Raw genomic sequence first — 15,682 nt, 5'->3', positions numbered from 1 at the left:
CATTTTTTTCTGAAAGAAGAGCATGACCACTATTAAATTCTTTATGTACAGCTCTTCTAGAGTCCACTATACTGTGAATATCAGAGACTATGAAAAATTATTTTCATTATTTGTTCTTGATTGAAAAATGGTGTCCTTCATTCATTTTTGGATACCACAAGCTATTTATGATTTTTAAAGTTGTAATAATAAATACTGCAGCATACTCTGAAAAGTAGGCTCTACCTTTAAACTTTTTTAAAGGTATATTTGGCACAGAATGCAGCTGCCTGGGAATTAAAGGCCATCTCGTGCAGATTGCATGAACTGGATGTTGTTGATGTGCAGTGGTGATCCATTGGCCTGCAAGAGAAAACAATTGGCAGCCAGTGCTTGTCGAAGAGCTTAAGCTAGTTGCCATCTGGCAGAAATAAGGGGGAGCTGGTGAAAGTCATTCTCAATAAGCAGTTCTTGACATCAGAAATTTATTTCCTAGCTTGGTTCCATAGAGCCTGTAGCTGAAGATATGCAAGGTACAGTTATGACATAGAATAATTATTCAGAAGGGAATATGACCATGTCCTCAGTTAAGTATTTGTCATCTATGACCCAGTAAATTTGTTTGCTTAATTACTCATGCCGTTATTTCAGTACCGCTGGTTTTATAAGATTGGCAATAGATGGCAAAAATGTAGACCTATGCCAAAAAATTCCTAACTGTAGATATAACTTTGAATCATAGAATTATCACAGAATATAATGAATTGGAAGAGACCCACAAAGATTGTTTAAGTCCAGCTGCTGGCCCAGCACAGAATAACCCAAAGAGTTTTATCCATGTGCCTGAGATCATTGTCCAAAGATTTCTCAAAACCAGTCAGGCTCAGTGCTGTGACCATTTCCCCAAGCCTGTTCCAGTGTCCAACCATGCTCTGGTTGAAAAACCTTTTCTTGATATACAACCTAAACCTTCCTGACATTCATATCATTCCCTTGGGTCTTGTCACTGTTTTCACACAGAAGAGATCAGTGTCTGTCATTTTGCTTCATCTCGTGAAGAAGCTGAAGAACTCAATAAGGTCTTGCCACAGTCTCTTCTCCCCTAGGCTGAACAAATCAAGTGACCTCAGACACTCCTCATGTGGCTTCCTCTCAAGGTCCTTCACTGTCTTTGTTACCCTCTTTTGCATACTCTGTAATAGCTTTACATCCATATATTGTGTCACCCAAAACTTCACGCAACATTCAAGGCAAGGCTGCCCCAGTGCAGAGCAGAGTGGGACAATCCCCTCCCTTGCCCAGCTGGTGATGCTGTGCCTGATGCCCCTGGGACATATTTGGCCCTCCTGGCTGCCAGGGCACTGCTGGCTCATATTCAAGTGGTCACGAAGCAGGACCTCCACTTCTTTTTCTGCAGTACTGCTCTCCAGCAGTGATTTCATATTCTGGATGTACATCCAGGGTTGTCCCATCTCAGGTGCATTGTTCTTGTTAAACTTTATATTGTTGGTGATTGTCCAGTCCTCTAATCTGTCTGGGTTTTTTCGTAGGGCACAGATGCCTTCAAGTGAGTCAACAGGTTTTCCCAATTTAGTGTCATCAGCAAGCAGACTTAGTATACCTTTGAGTCCAGGTGTTTTAGGAGTCTTCTGTTTATACCAGCTGTGTGGTATTCAAAGTTAGCATCTGGCCGGTTGAAGTCCCCCAAAAGGACAACAGAAGTTGATGTAGAGGTCTCCCTTAGTTCATTGAAGAATAATTTGCCAGTGTCAACATCCTGACTATGTGTCCTATAGTAGACCCCCATAACAACTTCCCCTTTGTTTGTGTGTGGGTCCCATAATAGTTACCAAAGGCCCTTATAGGACAATAATGTCCTGGTTTGGGCCAGGACACGGTTAATTTTTGCAGTAGCTGGTAGGGGGCAGGGCTAAGTCACAGGTGTTATTCTATAACACCTCATATCACTGCCAGGTGTGGGGGTAGGGATTTCTGGTTCTGAGGAGAAAGGTGGTCTTTCCAGTCAGAAAAGCATGACTCTGGTCAGATCAGATTGGGTTCTGCAGTAAATATTTTGCAAGTAAATCAGTCTCTCTTTTGTACACTTCCTAATTAATATTGTTGCTGTTTCTGTATATTTTATTGTCTCATTGCTATGGCCAGTAAATTGTTCTTATCTCAATCCATGGTCTCTTCCTTTTATCCCTGTAATTCTCAACCTCAGCCACACAGACCAGAGGCGTGAAAGAGAGCAGCAGAGTGCTTTTGGGGAATCACAGTGTGGGGCCCTGAATTTGGAAGTACCATTCCTAAATCAGGACACATAACAAACAGCAAGCTCTGACACCCCTCTCCCCTGCCTAATACCCCATCTCACTTGCCCTGCCTATCCCTTCTGAGGAGCGTGTAACCCTCCATACTGGCACACCACTCACAGGACTGATCCCACCAGCTTTTGCTTGTGCCAAGGATGTCATATTCCATGGGCTGAGTCAAGGCTTGTAGATCTGCATGGAGAAGACTGAAGGATCTCACTAGTACTAAAGCTCTGGCATGCCTTCCCATTGCTTTTTACAGATGAACCTGATTTTGTCCCTTTCCCTCTTCCAGTGTAGTTTAAAACTCTACTGGTCAGCCCTTCTAACTCCTGCACAAAAACCATTTTTCTCCTCTGAGAGGAGAGTCTTCTGACTGCCATTGAATAGCAGTTGATCTGATGTTGTATAGACCATAATATGATCAAAACCCCCAAAGTTGCTCTGATGACACCATCCTCAGAGCCATCTGTTGATCAGTTGGGTCTGCCTGTTCCTTCCAGTGTTCTTCCCGGATACTGAAAGGATTGAAGAAACAGTAGATGTCCTCCTGATCCTTCAAACAATTGCACTAAGGCCTGAAATCTCCTTTGGTTACCCTTAGACTACCTTTTGCTACCTCATTGCAGTGGCCTTAAAGAACAGCAGATAATAATCAGAGAGTTGTACCAGACTAGAGAGTTTTCTAGTAGTGTCCCAGGCTCCAGAGATGCAGCAGGCCCTGTGAGTAAGGTCCGGTTGGCATATTGGGTCCTCAGATTCCCTCAGAGGGGTTCACCTATGGAAACCACCATTCTTTTTATTTGACAGAGGTGATCATGATGCAGGGGGTATGTTATTTTGCCCTCTAATTCCAGAAGGACCTTAATCTGCTTCTTAAGTTGTCAGTCCATCTAGTTCCCAGGCCTCATACCCATTGTATTAGGGCACCTGGGAAGGTGAGGCAGGCTGGGAAGGGATTTGCCTGTCCCTGCAAGTAGTAACCTACCTCCATTTCCCTTCCTCTCTTAGATCCCCTTCTTCTGCCAGGTGGTGAGAGCGTAGGGGATCCTTTGTTTCTTGTATCATGGTTGGGTGGTATATTCATCTCAGGAATGGTAGAATATGATACCACAAGTCAGTCTCCTTGTCTGATGCTCCTCAGCCCGAATGCCTTCTCAAGAAGCTCAGTCACCAGGCTGAGCATCTCTTCTACCTGGGCACATCTCAGACAGGTGTGCTCACTGCTGCCATCAGACATTGACAAGAAGTGTGCTGTTAATCAGTTACATTTCTGCTAAGAATGAAACTAGCCTCACAGTCTCAGTGCTTTCAGAGTCCTTAGGAAAATATTTCCATTGAGAGTGGAAACATTCATAAAACTTCCAGTTCAATGCAACTTCAGTTTGTTCTGTAGTCACCTGTTCTAGTTTCAGAAGGAAACTGCTGTGTTTTACCATGATGCCTGGTTTACATACTTACTGATATAAGAGGAATATTTCAGTAGATATTCAATGACTAGGTCAGCTTGACTGACAGCTAAGTGGTAGAGTTTACTTAGTTTTAGGAAAAAAGAATAAATTTACCAAAACCTCATTTTTGAATGTGAGAATTGTTTTTCCTTTCAGAGTTTTTGTTACTTTGTTGGTGCAAAGAACTGTTAGGAGGCAATTTCAAGTTCCTGTGTTAAAAATTTGTAAGTGTTTCATGTATGCTCAAATTAAGACACAGAATTTTCTAGTGAAAGCATAACAATCATGATCTGTCATTTACAAATGAAGTACACTGTGTGTACACTATGTGGCCCTATCCCCAATCCATAGATCTTTTCAGAACTTGGCCCATAATTCTGCACACAGCCCCCTGTCACCTAAAGCGATGAAATTGCATATATTTCTGGTATGTTACAGATTTAGCCCTTTTTCTTCACCAGTGTGGGTGGGCATGGATTTCCCATACAGTCAGTGTCTGAAGAAAGAAGCAGAGAGCAGGAACATTTCATGTGAGCAGGTCCTTTGGAAAGCTTAAAACATGGGTGACAAAGATAGAAACATTACAAATGTATTTTGAAGATTGTTGTTCAAGAGATGTAATTTAAATTATATTTGTTGATGAGAAAGATGGAGCACAAAATTCCACTGTCTGTACAGCATATCTATTTAGAAACATTATTGAACATGTACAGGTTAGGGGGTTTTATTATTACTATTATTATTATTACACCATTTGCTGTCTGATATGAAATTAGACTACACAATACTGGAATTCATGGTGTGTCAAGGAATAATATAGTCTGATGACATAGGGTTTGCCATAGCTGATTTAATTTCCTGGGTCAGTTATGCAAAATCCAGCTTCTGACATTATTCAATACTTTATACTACAGAAGAAGTCCAGTAAATTTGCTAACACTATGTTTACTCAGTAATTACATGCTATAGACATAAAGAATCATTACGTGATAGGAATAAAGTAAAAATATCCATTAAGAACAGATTTTCATGAATGAAATTTATCCTATCTAATAACAGTTTATTAGTATCTGACTTTTAGATTGCTACAGAAGTTTCTTTGTTATGGGGTTTTTGGTTTTTTTTTTGGTGTTCCATTATTGTTAACTGTTCTAACTTTCAAGTATTGTACTTCCATACATACCAAATCTTGCCTTTCAGTGAAGGAGGATTTATGACTCCTAAAATCTATCTGCTAAATCCTTTAATCATACAAAATGTTGAGCACTGGGTAGGTATCAAGAAAGCAGGAGAGGAGGGAAGATTGACATGAAAGTTTGATAGACTCTTTGATTGCTCTCTAAAGATTTCCAGACTGATGTGGTTTGGGGCATGGAGGAATTGCGAATATTTGGACTTTAATAAAATAAGTTGTCAATGTGATTTATTAAGTGTGAGGTACTGATGAAGTACACTATATAGTCATTTTGAACAACTATCAGAACTAGTACAATCTAGCAGACTAAATGTTATATTTCTAGTCTCTCTGTATGCCTATTAAATGTTTCCATATTTGACCTGTGTTTAATAAAATAAATACAAAATTTGGAGTAATTTCTTCACTTAGCCCAGCTGTTTGGTTTTTTTAAATAAATGCCACATTCCATTTCTGTCATGTCTTTTTTCACAGCAAAGTTTTGTGGTGACCCTGGAGTACCTGCTCAGGGGAAAAGAGAAGGCAAAAGTTTCATCTATCAGTCAGAAGTGTCTTTCAGCTGCAACCCTCCTTTTATTTTGGTTGGCTCTAGTACCAGGATTTGCCAAGCAGATGGAACATGGAGTGGTTCTTCTCCTCGATGCATAGGTATGATTATGTCCATGAATTGAAATTTCTTTTAATGCTTATTATTACTCTTATTGCTAAGTCAGTCTAGGATTTTTCCGTAATTTTGAATTATCTTGGTGTTATTCTATGCTCTCTAAGAATCAAATAATTTTATTTATTTGTGATTGACTTATTGCATGGTGCTGAACAAGCTTAATTTTCTCATACAATCATGTATTTAATTAAAATACTATAATTTGTTTTGACTTTAATATATTGCAATTTTTTTAGAACCTACTCGCACAGCATGTGAAAACCCAGGAGTCCCAAGGCATGGGTCACAAAATAACACATTTGGCTATCAGGTAGAGTATACTTTTTTATTAACATGCATAAATATTTAAATATTTTATACTACCTCAAAGTCTAGAAACGTCTGATTAGAGGTTTAGAGACTGCTTCTGTAAAAGTTGTTTGCTTCTGTGTTGCTCTGTTTCCTTATTTCTAGCTGTTGGATTGCACTAACCCTGTGTCCCTATCAGCAATTCACTGCATGAAAAACATGTGATCAAGTTCTGCTTGATTTCACTTTGAGGACTTTCAGTATCTCCGACCAATATATAAGTGCTTCCTACAATTTATTAAATAGACTTTTTGCTCTTCGAAATTGTGTATACTGTGTATCAAAATGCTAGTATAGACACACTCCAAAAAACAGGCCTTTTTTTTCTGAGAGAAAATCTGTTTAGAATTGCAAATGAATTACAGAGTCTCAGACCTGTTAGAAGAACTTCTAGTCCAACCTCCTTCTCAAAACAGGGTCAGCTAGAACAGGTTTATGAGGGCTGTCTCCAGGTGGTTTTGAATATTTGCAGGGATGGAGACTCAACAGTGCCTCTGGGCATCCTGTTCCAAATTGATCACCCATACAGTGAAAATGAACACTTTTTTTTTTGTTTTAAAGAGAATTTCTTATGTTTCAATTTATACCTATTTCTTCTTCTTGTTTCTCAGCACCACTGAAGAAAATCTGTTTCTGTTGCTTGTCCTGCCCCCAGGGTTTGTTTTTTTTTGCAGGCTGGATAACCCCAGGTCTTTCAACTGCTCCTTGTATTTCAGATGCTATAGTCCCTTAATCAATTTTGTGGCCCATCACTGGACCCAATATAGTATTGTCCTTGTCTCTCTTGCACTGTTGAGCCCAGCACTGGACCCAGCACTCACTTGTGACTCACTGGGGCTAGCAGAGGAGAAGAAGCACCTTCCTTGACCTGTTTTCACTGCTCTGCCTGATGCTTTCTTGGAGACTGACACATTTTATACAAGGCTGTGTTGTAGCAAATGGTGCTTACATATGTTTCTCTTGGAAAAAGAATTGTGAAACTGAAAATGATTTTGAACTGCTGATTTTCTGATTCACCCAAAACACTTAAGTCAGTGAGATGTTTTCAGGAGTGAATGGTTTAGAGATGCAAAAATATACCTTATAATTTGCTAGGTATATTGTGAACAGTGTGAGAGCCTAATGTATCCTGTGGCATCTGTGTTTGATGTCAGGGCTGAAAGCTCCAGGCGCATGAAGAGGGATGAACCGAAGAGTACCCAGCAGCTCCACAGCTGTATGTGGTCTCTGTCTAGTAGGAGGAGAATAAAAAACTGCACTTTTCTGGAAACTCAAGAAAGGGCTGGGTGAAATTTGAACAAATTTACAAAATTCAATTAGTTTTTAAAAGCAAATTGTAGGTAAAGACTTTTAAAAAAGTTTCATGGCCAAACATTTCTTTGGTTTATCCTTTTGGTGGTCTTTGTGCAGTAATACTCTGGCTTGGTTTTTAGCACTATTTGGATTTTCAGATTGTGCTAGATCACGATCATATGCAAGTGATAATAAAATTGTCTAAGTTTTCTCTAGAAACTGAAAGTGCTGCTTTGTGTCAAGATAGGATATATAGAGGCAGACCTTAGGTTAACTTTGTTTGGTTATAATACAATATTATCCTAGAGGACAACTCTTTATTCAACTGTGTATCAAAGAAATAATTTATTAAGCATTTTCTATAGTTTTATTATCACAGTTTCACATATTAATGAGCTTTCATTGAAGAAAGTAAGGCACTCACGTTTGTGCTGCAGTTGTTGTGAGTAAAATGTCACTCAGAAAACATGGAACTGTAAAAACATCAAGCAAAATATCAATTAACAAATAATTCGTAAAATAAGTATAAATGCTGGCAGAGTTTACAACCCTGTAAATTCTAAAAAAAAAAAAAAAAAAAAAATTAAAAATTGTAAACAGTTATAAGATTAGTGCCCAGTATTTAAGGTGTATGTGCTATAGTCTCCTTACCCAGCCAGCAACTTGTTCTCATGTTCACACAGTGAATTTGATTTTATGTAGTAACTAAATATGCAACTTCTGGTTGCTCTAAGTATGACTGCTTAGTTAATATATACCTGGGTAGAAGAATTAGTCATACAGATGAAGCTGAGCCAAGCTCTTGATTGGGTGGAAACAATTGTGAAAATGACTGGTTCTAGACAAGTTATTGTCTGTAGGTCCCAGAAAGAAATTTTGCATTATCATATATTGCATAATGTTATGACTCCTTTAAAACCACAAAAATATTGTTAATTACTGTATACTATATATAATTAACTTCTTGTGTGAATGGGATAGGGATTTTTGCTTCTATCCATAGCAGGAAGGCAAAGAATAATTATAAAATGTTCCAAAATACAGATGTGAGTTTTTTGTTTTGTTTTATTTGGGTTTTGTTTGTTTTGTTTTAACTCTCCTAAATACTTTATATTTAAACTAATATTAGTAAGGTAACTTAATTGACTTTATCAATTAAATTACCTTACTAATAATAAGGTTAATAAACCTTTATCAAGGTTTAAATTTATTTCTCTGTCTCATAAAAAATACCAAGCTGTAGCCTTACATTTAGAATTCAAGTTTTCATGTATGGAATCCTGTTTTAAGTGCTTTTCATCAAATGGCACTACTTCTTTTATCTGAAAAAACAGCACTCACTGACACTTGCTTTTCACAACACTGACGTCAAGTTATGAGCTTCCACAACACCATTGCTTTGTTCCTGTTTTTTCTCCTACTCTTGATTATCTGTTTTCCTATCTCATTGATTGAACTGAAAGTTCAGGCAAACGCAAGATAATTCTAGGCTTGACTAAAAGGCGTGTCTAAACCTGACCTCCTGGAACCTACACTGACAAAAACACCAGTGTCACCATTTGAATGCTGTTTCAACTATTAAAAAAGAGCTTTATAGAAAATGAGGCAACAGAATTTTGAAGGCACTTTATTGTTCAGTATTGAATTCTTCAGGCAGAAGCAGATCAGTTTCTTATGTGTTCAAATAACATCAAAATACCGGTTTAGTTCTATTTGGATATCTGGCATGGCATGGAAATGAGTAGCATCATCTGCTTTAATTGTTATGAATATATATATGTCTAGGATGCTTACCTTTCATCTGAGCTATTTTTATTTGACAGATCTACCTTAGCAGTGTGTTACAATGGAGACAAAATAACTTTAGAACTTAGTGAATACTGACTTCATGTGTAATCTGGAAAATAAATCACTCCTTGGAAAGAAACTGTGGAGTTTGAAATACTTCTTCAGCTATATTGCTAGAAATAGAAAAGTGCTTATAGCACTTTCACCATAAGCTATTGTAACACAAGGTACTACTCAATTGAAGAAACAGTTTAGAACTGCTTAGATCAGTCAGTCATATATATAAGATTTACTACTTCTCATAGTTTTCCAACATATTTTGTATAAACTCAGCTGTCTTCCCTTATATTGAGGCCTAAACTGAGCCAAAGAGCACTCTTAATTTAAAAAGGAAAATAGACACAGTGCAGTAGTGATAGCCCTCTGCTAGCTCTTGGGTTCTATTTTATGAAATTCTATATGAAACTTGATCTGCAGATGTTGAGCAGCCTTACAAATAATCTCCTTCTGTGAATGTAATGCTTATAAAAACTTCCATGTTGATTAAATTGTAGGATGAAGTTCCAAGTGCTCTACTACCACAATATAGCTCTCTCCATTAGTACAGTTGGCACCACCACTGCATCAATGAAAATGTGCTTTAAGCAATATCAGACACCATGTATTTTCCTCTTCTCATTGTCCTGAGGTCTCTGGTGTCAGTGTGTCAGTGTCACAATCTGGAGTGCTTCACTGGCACAAATATGATTTTTCTTTTTCTTTTTTTTATTTTTTTGTTGTTGTTGTTGTTGTTTGTTTTTGTTTGTTTTTGTTTTTGTTTTTGTCTCTGTCATTCGTGTTTCACCTGAAGTTATTTGTAATGTTTCTAACACACTTTTACACCACTCACACTACAGCTCATTATTATACACATATATTTTCAATCTATACTCTAAGGTACATTTCACCTGTGTTAGATAGTTGTTCTTTTTTATCTCTGAAATCTGATCCTGTCCAGGCCTCTATGTCTTTAAGGGTGAGTTGATCATAGCAACAGGATCTCCAGTGCTAAGACTGTGTTGCATCTTTTATCATAGTCACACTGTAGTCTTCCTCAGAGTATCCTGCTGTGTGCATTTCTCAAGGGCTTTGCTATCATTCCAGCACCAGGCCTATATTTCTCTGTACTGCATTAGTGGGAGATAGCTCATTCTGCACATACTAGATTTTTTTTTTCTGCTATGGATATAATCTGTGGTTGTACCATAGAAAGATAAAGAAAAGCATAAAACCTGGTCATAGTTACCTCATCACAAGAAATTTAAATTTTACAACTAAAGCAAGTTTAGAAACAAAACAAAACAAAACTGAAACCAATACAAAACTCCAGGTAGCTCAAGACTCTTTCAGACAAAGGAAGCCTGTCAAGCTTCTACCCAGCAGTCTTGCAAACTCAAAACCCTGTTATAAGGGCAATAATGTATTAGTGGGTTACCAAACTACAGATATAGTGAAGTCTTAATGAGGCATGTTTTCATTCACTTAAAATGTGATGCTAAAAGTTACTGAAGATATATAACCAGCATTTCCTTAGCTTCTCAGTTCCTCAGCACAAATTACTGGGGATAGAGGAATTTATTAGAGTATCTTCATGTTCTTTGGTGTACTGAAATCTAAGAAAAAAATTGGCTGTAGAGTAACTCATGAGAGTTAGAAGCATCTTCCAGGCTTACAAAAAATATAAGAAATAAGAAGGATAATAGCTTATTATTTTGATAATTGTTATACATTATTATAATCTTATTTGGTGAAAAAAAGTATCTAGAGTACTTCATAAATGGATGGAGGTTGATATTTATGCATTTTCTTTTCAGATTGTCCTGTTAGAGAATAACAAATATACATTCTTTGGGGTTTAGCAAAAAAAAAAAAAAAAAAAAAAAAAAAAAAAAAAAAAAAAAAGAGAGAAAAGTTAATTATTATGTTAATTTTGAGAATATCCAAGCTATAACTGACACTATAGAAAAAGCAGCTATAGAACAGACATCAAGCATGTTTTCATTCACTTAAAATGTGATGCTAAAAGTTACTGAAGATATATAACCAGCATTTCCTTAGCTTCTCAGTTCCTCAGCACAAATTACTGGGGATAGAGGAATTTATTAGAGTATCTTCATGTTCTTTGGTGTACTGAAATCTAAGAAAAAAATTGGCTGTAGAGTAACTCATGAGAGTTAGAAGCATCTTCCAGGCTTACAAAAAATATAAGAAATAAGAAGGATAATAGCTTATTATTTTGATAATTGTTATACATTATTATAATCTTATTTGGTGAAAAAAAGTTAATTATTATGTTAATTTTGAGAATATCCAAGCTATAACTGACACTATAGAAAAAGCAGCTATAGAACAGACATCAAGCACTATTTTTTTTCATTGAATGCAAACACTGTTGCCCAGAATACTAATGTTTCTACTTGAGCTATAGAATAAATCTTAGAACAAACCTGAACATCTCAGGACGGGGAACATTTTCAGCATAGAATACTGTATTGTAGCGCCATCTGGTGCCTCTGACTACAAGAATACTGCAAGGTAGACCATGAAACTTCTTAAAATTACTTTTATTTGTTTAATAATTACTATACATATCCTATGTAATTAATTAATATAATATATTTTTATAAAATATTCATTTTTATATTGTTTTCATTTCTTTGTAATCTTGAACAACATGGCAGCATATCTTAAACATCTTCGTCCCTTGGGCAGCTGTTGCATTTTTGATGCTGCTTTAGTGCTTACATATATAAAGGGTGTGTTTTTTGTGAAACGATAAAATCATGGCATGGTTTGGGTTGAAAGGGACCTTCAAGATAATCTAGTTTCACCCCCCTGCCATGGATAGGGGCACCTTCCAGTAGACCAGGTTGCTTAGAGCCCCATCCAGCCTGGCCTTGAACACAGCCAGGTATGAGGCTTAAATAGTTTCTCTGGGCAACTTGTCCTAATCTCTCACTACCCTCACCACAAAGAACTTCCTCCTAGTATCTAGTCTAAACTTAATCTCTTCTGAATCTATTCCCTCTTGTCCTATCACTACATGTGTCTGTAAACAGTCCCTCTCCAAGTTTCTTGTAGGCCCCCTTCAGTTACTGGAAGGCCACAATTAGGTCAGAATGAAGCCTTCTTTTTTCCAGGCTTAACAAACACAGTTCTCTCAGCCTTTCCTCATCGGAGAATCCCTCAGAACATTTTGGTGGCCCTCCTGTGGATTTACTCCAAGTCCATGGTTTTCTTCTGCTGAGACACTCAAAGTGGGACACAGGGCTCTGGGTGAGGTGTCACCAGAACAGAGTAGAGGGACAGAATCACTTCCCTCAGCCTGTTTCCCCACACTGCTTTTGGTGCCAGCCTGGATACAACTGGCGTTTTGGGCTGCAAGTGCACATTGCTGTCTCATGTCCAGACTTTCATCCACCAGCACCTCCAAGTCCTTCTCAGCAGGGATGCTCTCAATCTGCTCAAATCCCAGCACACCCCTACTGTAAGGTGTAGTGCAGCATCTTGAACTTGGTCTTACTAAACCTCAGGATGGTCTCATGGGCCACTTCTCAAGCTTGTCGTGGTCCCTATGGATGGATCTCATACTTCAGATGTGTCACGCACATCACTCAGCTTGGTGTAATTTGTGAAGGTGCTGAGTGTGCACTCAATCCCTTCACCTGCGTTGTTAAGGAAGATACTAAATAACACTGGTTCCAACACTGAACCCTGGGTGACACCATGTGTCATTGATGTCCACTGGGATTCTGAGACATTGACCGCTACCGTCTGGATGTGACTGTCCCATCACTTTCTTATCCATCTAACAGTCCACTGATCTAATCAATCTTTGTCCAATTTAGAGAGAAGGATGTTTTGGGGGATTCTTGTGAAAGGCTTTGCAGAAGTTGAGAAAAATGATATCTGTAGTGCTTCCCTTGTCCACTGATGTAGTCAAATGAACACATCTTTCTTAAGGCTAGTACTTTTTTAAAGTAATATATTGATAGTGATTGTTTTAACTAAGATCGTTACCACAAAATTTAAAAAAAAAAAGCTCCTATAGCTACTTGGTGCAATTTCTAAAACTTCTAGTACTTTAGTACTTTGTGCTTAATCATGCAAGAGATTTAGTGTATTTCCTTCAAAATGTTTTAAAAGTAATTACATAGTCCAGTGAACACAGAAAAGAGCAAAATAAAGGGAGATGAATTTTAAATCACATCCTGTGTTGATGAGCTACTATCTGTAGTTCGTGGGTTATTATTAAATTTCATTCTGATGAGAAACTTGAGCTGAAATGGAATAGTACTATAAAGTTTCAAATGAATACTTGTAGCAGTGAAATGCTGTTTCCCAGTACTAAACTATCAAGAAATAATCCACAGTTTACCTTTGAGCATCAGTCTGAATCAAGTGTTATGCATTTAAACAAAATAATTAAAAAATCATATCCAAATGAGAACTATAAATGTGCTGTCACAGATAGTTTAACATTTTCAACTTCTTGTTTAAACATGAGTTGATAAATATATTAATACAGGTCACTACAGAACAGTAGATATGATCTATGCACCTTAATATTTGAGTTAAGTACTCACACTATGTAATACAATACTCTCTGAATGACATAATTCTAATCTAATTTCCTTGCTTTTGATAGAAACTAAGAATTATTTGCATTTTCATCAAATTCACCATGACTGGACATGCTGAACAAGTTATTCCATTTTATGTTTGTGCAGAAAGTGTAAGAATTCTATTTTCCTTTTTATGCAACACATACCCATAATAAGGATAATAATTAAAAGCTAATCTCAGATGAATTACTATTGTAAATTGTAATGTCCCTGCCTTCCAGTTTCTATTATCAAAGTGGTATTAAGAGCTGTTATTCTTTACGTCTTCTCATCAAAAAACAAAATTAAAATATCATAAGAACATTCTGAAGCATGAGACAGTGTTGTTGACCAGCCCTTTCTATTCTAATCAAATATTTCTCATTACAGCCTGTGAATATATCCAGCATTCCCCAAAGGGGGATCTAGTTCAGCAAAAGTCCAGTAGAATCTAATACCCATTTCAGTTCTGTGGCTTCCCTTGTTTGTGGCAATTTTGCCCAATTGGCTCTCCTTTGGCCCAGAGTGAGGAAGGCACCATAAGCTTTGTTTCCAAACTCACAGTTCATCAACTGTTCCAGGCCCAAAGCAACACACTAGAGAGACCACAGAAGATGAGGATTCGATTTTCTTCCATGGTGGATCTAATTTTGGGGGGAGAGTAATTCTACTGAGAATGAAGCAGTGTTTTATTTCATATCAAATTGTTCTGTAAAATTAATTTACTTTCCAGAGAAAGCGAATCACAACTTATCAAGTCTGTATTATGTGAAGGAGTGATCAAATTTAGGGAAAAAAATCCCAGCTTGATAGTTGCTCATAACAATATTACTGTGTTTTCTACTTTTCAACAGGTGGGAAATGTTGTTCAATTTCAGTGTAAAAAAGGACACCTGCTCCATGGTTCAACAACACGAACTTGCCTTCCTGATCTTACATGGAGTGGCATCCAGCCGGAATGTATACGTAAGAAATTCTAAACTTTTTCCTTTCCTCAATTTTTTTATCTAGATTATTTAGCTGCAGTGACATTGTCATAAAGTTAATCTATATGAATTTATTAACTGAAAGTTAACAGAAATCTGCATTACTAACTTACAGCAACTAGAAATATGATTCTGAGTGAATTTTTGTATAATAACAATAGAATTTAAAAAAAAAAAAAAAAAAAAAAAAAAAAAAAAAAAAAAGAGAAATAAAATAGGCAGTTCTTCATCCAAAGTCAAATCCTGTCTAAGATGGTGCAACCCTTCCAACTCAGAGAGGAAGTGGTGGGAATAAGACATATCAGAAGGCCCTATTCTAAAATAGGCAGGACAGCATATAATTCAAATCAGTTCTAGTAAAGAGTTTGAACTGTTTCCCAGCCAAGGAGTCACAGTATTTTAAGATGGGAAAAAAAGTGTTTGCAATTGGAAATTTTTGAATCTGAAATAGAGAGAATCTTCTTTGAGTATAGACAGGAGCACTTCATTTCACAGATCTTTTACACTTTGGTAAATAATGATAATTTGCTGAAGACATAAGGTCATGGTTAATCTTTCTAGTTCAGCTAGCCAGCTGTATTTTTTCTGGAAATAGTTCTGCCTTGTAAGGTCTGACCCTATAGAATCACTACAGTGAATGGAGAACATATCCACAGAAGGAAACAGCATCACTATTATTTCAGCTGGTGCTAGTGTTAATCTTAAGAAAACAGCAAATCACTAGCTCAGTGTGAAAGATGAACTCTGCTCTTGGAGGTATGCTGTCTTTGAGATAACACATAAATCCCACATTCTGATGGTTGTTAAATATATAAGACTCTTCATATGACATTAGAAATGATAACTTAATTTTTCTGATATTTACAACTCACCTTAAATTTTTCCTTGACCTTTCATAGTGTTTTCCAACTGACCATTTACTTACTGTTATACAATGCTACATAGATGTCATGAGTGGTGTAAGTCACAAGCCGTGATTGCTTTTAAGTCTGGTATGGTGTGTGCTGTTTCTGTTCTCAT

General features: G+C 37.0%; 1 protein-coding gene across 3 annotated transcripts in view; it reads left to right on the top strand.

Moving 5' to 3' along the window:
- CSMD3 (CUB and Sushi multiple domains 3) overlaps positions 1-15,682 on the top strand; it is a 579,207-nt gene that overhangs the window by 548,425 nt on the left and 15,100 nt on the right. For all 3 annotated transcript variants that reach the window (XM_041470732.1, XM_041470731.1, XM_041470730.1), the window contains 3 exons: positions 5,415-5,588; positions 5,841-5,914; positions 14,531-14,642. In XM_041470732.1, the coding sequence (XP_041326666.1) occupies positions 5,415-5,588; positions 5,841-5,914; positions 14,531-14,642 (360 nt within the window). The remainder of the gene's footprint in view (positions 1-5,414; positions 5,589-5,840; positions 5,915-14,530; positions 14,643-15,682) is intronic.

Source organism: Pyrgilauda ruficollis, unplaced genomic scaffold (genome assembly GCF_017590135.1).
Source record: "Pyrgilauda ruficollis isolate IOZ18807 unplaced genomic scaffold, ASM1759013v1 scaffold25, whole genome shotgun sequence".
Lineage (NCBI taxonomy): Eukaryota > Metazoa > Chordata > Aves > Passeriformes > Passeridae > Pyrgilauda > Pyrgilauda ruficollis.
This window is presented reverse-complemented; position numbering and strand designations above follow the sequence as displayed.